Source organism: Athalia rosae, chromosome 3 (assembly GCF_917208135.1).
Source record: "Athalia rosae chromosome 3, iyAthRosa1.1, whole genome shotgun sequence".
Lineage (NCBI taxonomy): Eukaryota > Metazoa > Arthropoda > Insecta > Hymenoptera > Athaliidae > Athalia > Athalia rosae.
Genome location: NC_064028.1, coordinates 4,283,070 through 4,296,463, shown reverse-complemented (window position 1 = coordinate 4,296,463; position 13,394 = coordinate 4,283,070). Strand labels below are relative to the sequence as shown.

At 40.0% G+C, this 13,394-nt stretch overlaps 1 protein-coding gene across 5 annotated transcripts in view; it reads left to right on the top strand.

Annotated features, from left to right (window-relative positions):
• The window catches only part of LOC105686703 (myb protein), a 43,619-nt gene that overhangs the window by 23,149 nt on the left and 7,076 nt on the right, over nucleotides 1-13,394 (top strand). For all 5 annotated transcript variants that reach the window (XM_012401775.3, XM_012401776.3, XM_012401773.3 and 2 more), the window contains 2 exons: nucleotides 9,913-10,075; nucleotides 10,909-11,073. In XM_012401775.3, the coding sequence (XP_012257198.1) occupies nucleotides 9,913-10,075; nucleotides 10,909-11,073 (328 nt within the window). The remainder of the gene's footprint in view (nucleotides 1-9,912; nucleotides 10,076-10,908; nucleotides 11,074-13,394) is intronic.

The following is a 13,394-nucleotide window of genomic DNA, read 5'->3' as shown; positions in this document are numbered from 1 at the left end:
ATTTGAATATAAAAAAGAAAAAGAAAAAGAAGAAGAAGAAAAAAAAACAGAAAAATCTGTATTGATCCAAACGAAAAAACAACCGTATCGTTTCAAAAACGGCCGAAACTATATCCGCGAGTCGGTTATTATGTACGTGTAAAAAATTAATGATAAAAAAAGATAAAATAACAAATTAATACAGTAAACGCAGATATCGTATGTGTTGCGCTGTAAAAATTTATCCGACGTGCCATTGCTCGATTGAAAAAAAAAAGGAGGAGAAATGAAAAGAAAAAATGCGATGAACATAAAAATCGAAACTGAAAAAGGTAAAAAGAAATCGATCCCGAAAACAGGTCCTGGGCGCTGCTGTGTTAAAATTCGTGGCGACATGAATGGGATTTACGACGCACTCAACGATTTATAATACATACATACATACATATACAATCTGAGCAAATGTTATACATATGTGTGTTAACTGTACACATACCCGTATGAGAGAGTTCGATATTTTCGTTCGAAATTCATACGTTGCAATGTAATAAAAATCAAGCGTACGCGAGATTGAGACGAAGAAAAAAAACGATTATTCCGATTGTTATAATTATGAGGGTACGTGTAATATTCGCGCGAATGATGAATTGACGTGATTTTTTTCTTTGAAATTCTTTTTTTGTCTTTTTTTTGTTCGACTTTGAGTTTGAGTTTGAGGTTTGCTAATCACCTCACGCGGCCTTCCTTATCCTATGCTCGCGATGGACAAACTCGACGGTGTGCAATAAAACTGTATACATACATACGCGTATACACGGATGGATGTATGTATGTATGTATGTATTTTTTTTTTTCTTTTTCTCTCTTTATATACATTTTTTTCGACTCGTGGGAGCGCTAGAAAATTTCACGCCACGTGCCTCGAGGTTTAAACTCAAGGATGGAACGGACCGTTGGATCTTTAAAAACCGTGTCCTTACATAACTAACATATATCTCAAGGTATGTAGCTATATACGTGTAATCAGATATCTGTATCTGAATGAGGAGTAGAATATGTGGAGATATAAATCTGTTATACATTAACAAACCGCGCGCGCGATCGAACTTTACATATGGATAAAATATACCTGACTACATACACACACAGTGTACAGTAGTATATCCCGTACACGCGTATGTGTCGGTAACTGTCGATTAGCGAGGGTGTTCCGACGAGTTTCGAATAATCCCACGACTTTGAAAATTTTTGGAAAAGAAACAAAAAAAAAAAATGTCAAAAAAAAAAAACGATAAAATTGACAATTTTTTTCCTTCAAAGAACGACCGGTTTATCGCTAAATTATACATGGTATGTACATAGCCGGGTGTATGTGGCGTGTATCTAACACCACATACTCCGCCCACGTACGTTTTGAAAATTGGCGACGATTTTTTGGATGAGTGTAAAAAAAAAAAAAAAAATAAACGCCGAAAATAAAAATCAGAAGGAGACGAAACAATTCGCTCGATCAATTAAAATTTCTCTTCAATCCTCTCTCTACTTTTGACGTATAATTGAATAACGGGACAGTCCGGGCGACATGTGCGAATTACGACGCCCTCCTCTTCGATAATTATTTTTTCCCAGGGTTTGCGCGAAAAAACATTTTTTTAACTCTGACCACGCGGTGGGGTTCGTCTCTCGTCTCCGGTCTTTCATCTTCGGTCTCTCGTCGCGGGTCGCAGGTTACACGATTCGAATGAATATGTTAGATCGATACCGGGACGCGTACGAACGCGTCGCAGGGGCAGCTGCGTATACACGTGGGTACGGATGCATTCGCACCCCTGCGGTATATGTATGTCCGTGACTGTGCACACTGTATGTGTATACGTATACGTATAGTATACGCGTCGGCTACCTATCTGCCTGTGCGTCGTGCCATTTTGGGGGAGGCACGACAATGCCCCCGTACAGGACGACAGCGTCGAGTACCGCGAGGTATAACCGTGTTGGCCCAATGCCTCGCTTCGCCCTCCGCCACGCTCTGCCCGTAGCCGCTTTTGCCGCACATGCCTCGTAGCATATGCCGCGCACAGATGGCCGACAGGACCTTATCAAGGGCCGAAATAATCAGCGGGCCCTTTGTTAATCGCCTAGATCAAGATACATCTCGTTTTATAATAGGCCGTGCGTCCCGTACACGTATTATACATACGTATACGTATGTATACTCGCGTGTGTATGGGACACGTGGAACCGTGCATGATGTAACGCGTATCACGAATATTACGCGAACTTTGCACGCGTGCGTTTTCGACTATTTTGATCAATTTTTTTTTTTTCCCCCAATTTCATTTGCGATTTTTCCATACGCGATAGAGTTTTTTTTTTCTTCCCCACGACGGCCAATCAGAATTCGATAATTTACAATTTAGTTTACATATTACGCTAAATTATTGATTACTTTTTTTTTCTCTCCGATTAATTCTCTATTTCAATTTATAGGTAAATACGCGTACGCGTGTATACCTATTTAGGTACGTCTAATATGTACGTATGTATAAATACGTATATATAATGTACATAAGGTATTTAGGTATCTAATAACCCCTGGAGATTGGAATTTCCTCTATGTAAATTAGCGTTGTGGATATATACATATTTACATAGCTATATGTTCAGCTATTATATTATACATATTGTACGGTGGGTATCATAGACGGAATATTTTTACTTTCGTTGATTTTCGAATGGGACCTGTGCGAAGCTGTTGCTAACCCAGAGAGTAATAACTTAATATCGAAACTCGAATGCTGAGCTAATGTATAGAAAATACGCGTGTGTGTATAAGTGAACCTATATATGCCGTGTATATAGTATAACAGCTGGTAGATTATTAATGTCGCAAATAAATTACCGCGAGCCGACTATGAATTATTTTATATAAACGGCGTCTAAGCCGTTCGCTCCGTATAAATAAAATTTAACAAATACACTCAAGTCACGTACATACGTCGGTATATAAATATAATATCGACACGTATGTGGCTACGCGTATATGTGCGTATATCTTTTAATATCGCACCGCCGCACCACTGCACGACCACCTAAATCTCGAACTACTTGCTAATCGTTCCTTACCAAGTGTTTGCGCGTGTTCGCAAAAAAGTTTCGCGCCTCTTGCTTCTTCGACCATTCTTTTTATTTCCATTTTTTTTATTTTATTTCATTCGTTCTTCTAACTCATCTGGCGGTTTCGAACGATTTATTTGTTAACGAACGGGCGCGCGCGCATTTTACGTACGATCGGGTGCAGGCGAATTTGAACGGGCTGTTTGGTCTAGGATCTGTTTGAATTTTTTTTTTTTGTCTTGTTTGTTTCTTTGTCAATTTAAATTGGGTTATTTTTCACTCTCTTATCCAATTCATTGGTCCATTTGTTTGATTATTTATTTTGTTTTTGCAAATTTGGAGCGTCCTCATTTTTTCCGAGGGTGAGTTATACCCTTTCGCTGTTTCTAGAGGCTGGATATCGAGAAAATTTGTATAAAATATCAGCAAAAAAATTATATCAAAGTTATTGGCAAATAAAACGAAAGTGGATGGGTGGGATATATTGACCTAAAAATTAACTATTGGATACATGGGTATACGAGTATTGTTTTATTTATTTATATATATATATATATTGATAAAAAAAACCTTGAACTTATCAATTACATGTTACGTGTAGCCTGCAGTTGCCTGATTTAATACGCCTTGGAATTACATTATATTCACCAACGCAATATCCGTATACATAGCTCACAAGTATATATAACGAGTATACATAAGATAAAGTCCTTGCCTTACTGGTATTTAAAATTATTGGGTTCACATGGGTCAGGTTTATCGCGCGTATGCATAATAGCTACATATGCATATTTTATGTATTCTCTTGTATACATATTTTATGAAATTTTTTTTATATGTAACAAGTGTGGGTGAAACTCCCAGATGTGAAATAGCGACATATGCGTTTTAGAGTTTCTCTCCCATTAAATTGCGTACCTATAGTCATGCACGCACTCCTATAATCTGAATACCTGTACGTCAGGTGTTTTTTCATTACGAATAACGGTAATGGTAACAATGACGACGGTAGAACATTGATTATAGTTGACGTGGGAAAATTGCGAATAAAAAAGGTCAACGAAAAGAAAAATAAGCGGTGCTATGAATGAAAGGAGAGAAGGGTTGTTCTCAATTTTGAAAATTTCGATCAAACGAAATCCTATCGTGATCACTCCAAAAGAATTTTAATCTTGTATTCGCAAGTCGGGCAATAATGAAATAATTTCTTTTTACTCCTTTACCATCTACAGTTGGTTAACCGAAATCGAGAAATGAAAAGTCCAGGAAATTTCCTGTAATTACAACCGAAATGAAAATGAAAAAAAAAACATGATCTAATAATTGTCAAAAAATAGTAACAAGCATAAAACACGCGAGCGTAATGCAGGTATTGTGTGCGTGTAACGATTTGGGTAGGCAGAGGAAACCCCATTCCTTGAGATTTGGAACACTTCCTTCCCTCGTCCGGCGCATCGGTGTCGTCCTGCCCACAGGACTTCGGTGTCGTTTCCTTAGAATTTTTATTAGACTTCGAGCAGGCGGGCGGGCAGGATATTACGCTTGGCTTGACATCCTTCCTGTTCTTGACGCGACGCGACGTCGCACTCGTCATTTTCGTCGTCGTCGTCCTCGTCGTCGTCGTCGTCGTCGCGGTCGTTCTTATATTAACGTAGATGTACGACGTACGTCGCGCGGTGTATTTTTCACGTACTCAGGTACGTACCTCGTACGCGCTTAGGATCGCGCGTGATGTCCTTTCCGTGCGAGTCCAACCCCCGAAAGTATCATATCCCCGTGACACGCATCCTGCATTTTTTTACCCTTCCTTTTCTCCATTCGTACACGTGTGTAGGGGATATCTACTTTCGACCGACCGCAACGTCCTGTCTCTTAGATTTCGTTCGCGTAAATTGCGCGGAAAGACACGTAGCAGATACACGCGTGTGCACGTAATTGGAAGGTGTTCCGCAAAAACGAAACAATAAAAAAAACGACATTTCAAAACCTCCGATCTTCGTGCACCGAGATTTTCTCGCTATAATGGATTGGGGATTATTGAATTATTTGTTAACCTTGTTGATTTTTTTTTTTTTTTAAATAATTTTTATCGATTGATCAAAGTGAGGATGATGTGATTTCACTCCTTGTGTAACCCTGCCGAATTTTTTACGTAAGAGGAAGTTTTCGGTCATCGCGCGTGTCCTGCAGGACGTGAAGTTTTCCTCGAGCTAATTAATTTCCTGTCAACTCTTTCCTTGGGCTTTGGGATGGGGGAGGAAGAGGAGGAAGAGGAGCAGGAGGAGGGGGGTAAAAAGCACTTTGATTGCCAACTACATATGTGAGAGCGTAACATCGAATTAGTAGTTGGTTGTTGCGGTATAGGATTGTTTTTTTTTTATATGCCCGTTAAAAGGAACTCTAGGTTGCTTGTACAGCAACACTTTGTGAGATTTTAATCAACTCGCGCGACAAAGAGAACGGTAACATTATTGTTAACGCTTCCTTCTTTTCGTCCCGTTTAACTTCCCGTCCTTCCGTTTCTTTTTTGCCCTTCTTATTATAGTCTTCTTCTTCCTTCCTATAGTCTTTTCCGTTATATGTATACCTGTAAATGCGTACGACTTTTATCTATCGGTTTCCTCAGTTATATCTTCACTCGGGATCGAACGGTTTTTTTTTTTTTCTTCTAATTATTTCCGGGATGCAAAGAGAGAGAAAATAGGAAATAAAAGTACGACGAAATCAAATCAAATCGAATAACTCTCTTGGTGTGTACGGAGAATTCGAATTCAATATATCGAGTTCAGAAATCGACATTTTTTCGGGTTTTCTGTGCCATTCTTGAATATTTTTAGCTCAGGAATCCGGCTTATGAAAGCCAACTTGATTTATCACCAATTTGTCGACCCAAAAAGCGAAAAATCAAGGATATCTCGATGAAAAAAATCCGTAGCTGAATTCGACCGATGGATTCGTGTTTCTGCGGTCAAAATACGTTAGAAAAATGCCACACGATTTTAAAAATACTTCATTTTTGGCCCAAAAATCGAAAAAAAACCACGTGGAATTTTGTCAATTTTGGGCCAAAAAAAAATATTTCATTTTATATGCTATTCTCGTGTATTTTGAGCTTAGGATTCCGAATTCACAAGTTAAATTGATCTATCTATCGAATTGATCGAGTTATCGCCAATTTTTCACTTTTTGGAGCAGAAAAACGGAGATATCTCGAAGGGAAAAAATCGTAGCTCAATTTGGACAACGGATTCGTGTTCCTGAGGTCAAAATACACAAGAAAAGTGCCATACGATCAATTTAAAAAAATAAAAATTTTTGGTCAAAATTTGAGATTTTTCCAAGGGGTACCCCTTACGATTTTTTCAAAATTTGACCAAAAATTTTTATTTTTTTAAATTGATCGTATGGCACTTTTCTTGTGTATTTTGACCTCAGGAACACGAATCCGTTGTCCAAATTGGGCTGCGATTTTTTCCTTTCGAGATATCTCCATTTTTATGGTAAAAAATGCGAAAAAATGGGGATATCTCGGTTGTTTTTGAAGATAGATCAATTTTTCTTCCGGATACGGATTCCTGAGCTCAAATTACATTAAGATAGACTAAAAAATCAATTTTTTATTTTTGACCCCAAAAAGCTGAAAATTGGCGATAACTCGGTCAATTTTATAGATGGATCAATTTTTCTTTCAGATTTGGATTCCTGAGGTCAAAATACGTCAGAAAAATGCCATACGATCAATTTAAAAAAATAAAAAATTTTGGCCAAAAGTTGAAAAATTTTCAAGGGGGTACAGGAATCGAGCTCAGGAATCCGAATGATTTCGATGAAAAAAAAATCGTAGATCGACAAAAAGAAACTCTCAACACGCGTGTAAAACACAATGACGTGAAATTGAGAAAAGAATCACGAGACAGGAATTTCAACGACAGATGATGTTAAAAGTGCACTGACATGAAATACATATTTCTCTTAATCTCGTAACAATTTAAATACACCTAACGCGTGTCATGGGAATTACGGTTTAGAACTGTTCCCTGTTGAAATTCCACGATATACTAGAAGACGATGATCGCATACTACGAGCTCTATAGTCACGAGATGAACTTGACACTGTAACAACGAGTGCAGTAAACTTTTATCTTTGGGTATAACATAACGGACGTAATTTCTAGTTTCTCTAAATTACCCGCGTTGCACGTACATTAAAACGAAGGGACAAAATGAGCAAATAAAAAGACGCGCCGCATCATGCAGTTCATCGCTATGCGGAGAAGGGACCGATGATGCATGTGCGGAGTGGTGTATACCTATGTTTACGGGCATGTGAACACATATCTCTTTTTAGCAGACGTCGCGCGGTCACCGGCCCACCACCCTCCCACGCGGTGTTAATGAAATCGCTTTTTTCTCCATTTTCCCTCCTTCCTCTCGTTTATCTTATTTCCTCTTTCGGAGAGGGAGAGTTTACATAAATTTTCGAACCAACAAAAAAAAAAAAAAAGAAGATAACGAAAAAAAAACCTATTCAATTTTATATAATATTGAATTACGAATCCGCATTTCGTGTAATCGGAGAAAAGATCAGCGTGAAATTTTCATTTTTGTTGAGAAAATAAAGGTAAAATAGAAAACAAAAAATTAAAATTAAAATTAAAATTAAAAACGACCTGCGAAATCGTTGTTATAAATTATATCTAATGAAAAACGGAATTTCTCCGAGTGTTGTATAAATGTGTATGGAAATCGAAGCAACGATCGTTAAATCTATTCGTCCGCGAATAACGTCTAAAAAAATAATATATGCACGGCGTTTATTATACTCGGAAACCTGTCGATGATGACGCGTTAAAGTTCAGACCCTTGCAAATGACGTAATTGGGTCCGAGGCCGGTAAAGCGCTCGACAACGGACGTTTTATTATTAGAGGAGCGCCTCAGGGACGGTTTCTCAGCCCCCTTACCTCCCCCTCGGCCGGCCACTCTTGGTCTCCTTTTTTCTCGAATCTCACTTCCTTTTTTTTTTTTTTAAGAAAAAGATATTATTTCGATTCCTCCTCCAAGTGCGACAATTCCTCAAACGAAACTCTCCCCCCCCCCCCTCTCTCTCCGTCCGTCCGTTCGTCTGCGGTGCATTCGTTCGTTCATTCATTCCGACTGTCGTGATTCCATTCATTATTCCGTTCATTCATTCGTTCATTCATGAATCGCATATAGATACCTATAATTATACGCATGAAACTTTCTCCCGCTACCAGATTCATTGAATAATGAAACATCTCGCGAGACTCCGGAGGTAGAATATTTTTTAGAAATCGTCGACGGGAATTCGACTAATTTTTGACCGATCTTTTTTTTTCTTTCCCCCCCTTCTTCTTCTACGTTTGATTGTTTTTCTGAACGTTACCGTTCCGTGCCCTTTATTGCCGGGCATGAGACAGAATTTTCGACGAGATAATGTTTACGGTCGCTTGTTTGTTTAAGATTGTACTTATTTAGGGTTTCGGCCTGCGTTACTTCGGGGGGGTGGTGGTGGAGGTCTCGTACATGAATTTTTAGTTTTTCATCATCGTTTCTCGCTCGTACATTCGTCGCTCCGTTTATTCTGCTTCATCTTCGTCATCTCGCGTGTATATTTCTATCTCTCTGATATACCCGGCGAGAGTTCTTTGCTCGGAAAACATTTTCTACCACATCGAGTTACACGCAGCTACGAACACCTACGTCTATTCATTTCGTATGTGTTTGTTGTTAACATTTGTATCTGTACGACTCCCCCGTACGAACCGGATGTCAAGGCATTGGCGCCACACCGTCATGTGATCTTATACATCTGGTGAAATATCTTCCCGCCTTCGTGTCAACGCCTATCGTCGCGTGTGCATTGAACATCGGTTTTTAATTTATTTATTTATCAATTTTTTCATACAATCTCGAAAACGTCAAACCGAATCGTATTTTAATTTCGGCAATTTGCGGCAAAAACTTGGTAAAAATATCTCAATCAAAACGCCTCGTCGATTCTCATCAGATTCACTTTTTATCTATACACACGTTGTACGTAAATAACTAAAAGAAATGAAAAAAACGGCAAACGTGTTATTCCACCAGCTGATGATACGTGTATAGCCGTGAACTTAGGCGCTAGTTTAAATTCGCTGAGGAATAATTTGGAGAGATAAAAAAAAAAAAAAAAGGAAAAGGAAAGAAAAGAAAACCGGCTCAAAAAACCCATCCATGAATTATTCACTCCGTTACTCACAATTAGCTGCATTCTGAAATGCCTTTCGGAGAAAAATCTCTATCCAACAAATCGGGTACATAAAAGTCGGAAGAAACCGAGTGTGAGAAAATACGGCACGCCGTAGAACCGGGAATAAAAATAATTCGGTGGTCATTTCTCAGGTTTTCAATTTTTTGCCTAGTTTCGAAGTCGTTCGAAAATTCGAAAACTAAAAAATCGCTCGTTGTAAAACGAAGAAGAGGTGACCGGATAAATTCAAACACGTGGGTGTATGTCGGGTTGCGTATGCCCAAGGTGCAGCGTGAGGATAAAAGTTAATTACCTAATTAAAAAAAAAGGTAAAAAGAATGCCCGCGGGATTTACGAAGAGAGAAACGTTTCATTTCCACTTCATTCTCAGATTCTGATTGATACCACCGTTATTGTCGGTAGTTACTTACGCGCACCTATACCAATATGTAATTGTAAACAGTAAATTACGTCAGTTTGTGATAGATATGCCTACTTATGCTACGTATACACGTAATCCGTTCAATTACCTCATTAACCCTTTATTCATTTATCAATCGACAGGTCGCGTTCTGGTTACGATTCGAGCAGCGGTGATGAATCCGAAGGAGAATACGGATCCTCATCTTTAAACCCCGCCGGTTCAATAAATTCAAATTCTGGTACAACCGCTGCTCAAAATGGACCAGGAAAACACATAAACAAAGGAAGGTGGACCAAAGAAGAGGTGAGAGATAATTTTATGGATAAAAAAGTAATCGAAAATAAGTCTCGTTGCAATTTCACTTATCAATTACCTACATATATGTACACCTATATCGACGTGTACGTACAACGTGATCGTTTACGCATCGAAATTTCTTTTTCTAAACAAGGGAATGGGAAAAGGGCACGATTTTTATACCTCGCCGTACGGTGTTTATAATATACGGGCAGATGTAACCCAATAGACATATGTGTGTGCATATATATATATATATATATATATGTACGTGTACCTATGCATACGGGTATAGGTATAGTACCCGGTAAAGTTTTTGGGCACGTGTGAAGTGGGGTGTGCAGTGTTCGTTATATATATTCCGTACACCATATGCGTACCTACCTATCTATCTACCTGCATTATAAATATACGTACCTATACACGGGGATATATTTTCCCATGGGAAAGGCCACGGAGGTTGATCACACGTGCAGCTCCTTCTGTCCCTTATTTATGTGCGCATGTAGTAGGGTGTACCCATTATAGTACGAAAGTATCGAGTATGAAAAAGCTCCTAATCAATTCCCCCCGCGTTTCAATTGTACATCGACCCGTGAAAAATTTTTACGGACGGGGACGAAGGTGCGCGCGATTTGTATTTAGATGGAGATTATAATTGGTCAGATGTGCGGGAAATAAATGGAAAATGAAAAAAAAAAAAAAAAAGGAAGAAATAATTTTTTTTTTTTTTTTCGAAGAACGACGCAACGATGACTCTGTAATTTAGTGTGTGATATCAAAGAATGGCGCCTGTGCCTAATCGAGCAGATGGAACTTTGGGGTTTTTATGTTTTCAGGATGCGCTTTTGAAGCACCTCGTTAGTACGACCGAAAGACTTGGTTCCGGATTAAGATGGGACGCCATTGCGTCGAATTTTCCGGATCGAAGCGACGTCCAGTGTCAACAAAGATGGGTCAAGGTTGTGAATCCGGAGTTGGTCAAGGGCCCGTGGACAAAAGAGGTAAAAATTTTGTCAATTAACGATTATCGACCTAATTCCAAAATCCCTAGTCCGCATTTCGCTTTTCTCCCTGATCTCGTCTTCTTCGTTTCCACCCCTTTTTTTGTTTGTCTGTACAACCCGGAAAAAAAAAAAAAAAATAAACGCGAACTTTATAACGGCAACGAATGTACATCCTTCAAACGTCATCAGGACTTTAACCTTCGTTTCGCGGCATCGTTCGTAATACCCACGCAGGATTTTTCGGGCCCAACCCAGAAAGTTGGAGCATTAGCGCATTCCTTTCAGAAACTTGCCACGCTGCTGCTGCTGGCTGCTGGCTGTTGGCTGCTGCCGCTTCTCGCTCAAGGGCTCAGGATATATATTCTCTTTGAGGACCAGAAAGACTCTCGGGAAAAACAGGTTTCGCTTTATTCCTTTCCTTTGAGATTTCCCGCGGTTGTAGTCCGGCCGGGTCCAATCAGACGAAACCCTGATTATCTGGGGCTCTTGATCTCAGAAGAAAAAGAAAAAAAAAAAAATAAAATAAAAATCAGGGAGTACCGTTCCGTGAAACGCATGCTAATTGAAACCTGATCCTCTTATTATTGTACTCGATTTTGTACAAATATACGACACACATGTACGCGCTTCGGGTTTGATTTTGTTTCACAAAACGTGACGTCGAATTTAGTTAAACGAGAGGGAAAAAGGATTGGAAAACATCGACAACAGGAAAATGGGGGGGTCCGTTGGTTACGTAAAAGCCGTTACCCCACCGTTCGTATGTGGGTATAAATTTCTAGAGCGTTTAATCCGAAATGAAACCCGATGATCTTTTGGACCGCATTGCGCTCGACACGTCCTTGGGCAATGGTTATGTGTATATTGTATTAATACCGTGTCGTGTGTTGTGGCTATGCGGTTCCCACGCGGCATTCCGATCGCCAGTGGCGCCGATGGATCCGTTTGATTCTACACCTCATTGACCGGACCGATGACCATAAAAATCCTGATCCTGCCTACCGTAGTGGACGACGCTTCGTGATCGACGTACCGTTCGTTGCGAGAAAATGAGATAAAATGAAGAGCGAAAAAATCCTGCGAAAATTTCGAAAACTTCGTCGCTTATCGGACGATCGGTTAATTAGTTGAATTATTAGGTAACGATGGAAATCTGTTGGTCAGATTGCACTGCCTCGGGGAACAACTGTTGGTTGTTTAAATTTTTGTTTTTTTGTTCTCTTTTTCTCAAGAAGAAAGAAACGTATGAAATTAAAGGAAACGGCATCGCAGCGTAAACGACGTTAAGAATCTCGCTAAGGAGATTCAAGTTCTTTGTTACCACCCTGAGTGCGCGGAGGCAAAGGCAGGCGTAGTTGAGGTTCTCTTATGCTGCAAGAAGAATCGTCGTCGTCGTCGTCGTCGTCGTCGTCGTCGTCGTCTTCTTCTTCTTCTTCGCGGTGCAGCAGGACGCGGCGACCGACGATGTTATGCACAGTGCCAATGCACTCTACATCGTGGTCGTCGTCGTCTTTGGTCCAAGGGCAGCAATCCACCGGTCTTTTGCCGCCTCCTCCGTGTTGCTGGGGCCTCAGGGTCGCACTCTGCATTCACTGGGCCAACCGCGACGCGGGAAAAATATTGCATATCTGCGCGTAAATTCTTCCGCAGGATATCCCAGCTATGTATAGGAGGTAGACGACGCCTCGACGATGTGGCGAATTTTTCGATACGAGTACGATTAGGGTATGCCTCGCTCGTACTTGAAAAGAATTCTTGGCGAAAGGGGGCAATCGCAGTTTTTTTTTTTTTCGTCCAATTAGTCTTCGTTTCATACAACTCCTCGTTTCACGAAAGCCAGAAAACAAATTGGGTCCCGTCGGTTTTTGCCACCGTCCGAAAATTATTTCTCGACGCGGTTTTTTGGTTGGCGTTTTTCATTTTTCCCCAATTCTGAAATTCTTGTACACCCTTCCAATTTTCAACCCTCCTTACGGTACTCCGCGGCGGTGATCGATAATCGATTTTTTTTCTTCTTCTATAAAAATCATTTCTCTTCCGCGAATGCGTTGGCTATCTTGAACACACATCATTTTGCGAGAGTTCATGTGTGTACAGTCGTCCTTATCTTCTTTATTTCCTTCTACCGCTTCTTTCTCATGCATATGTATAACGCAACGTGCTGTGCACGCATATATTTCTGTATGTACATAATGTACGGTATACCTATACGACGTACGTATATACATGCGTGAAGTTATCTCGCGAGGAACGACTTCCGGTCATGTAGAGAGGAATTATTTTTAAGCACCGCGGAGAGGGAAGACCTCGGCCGAAGT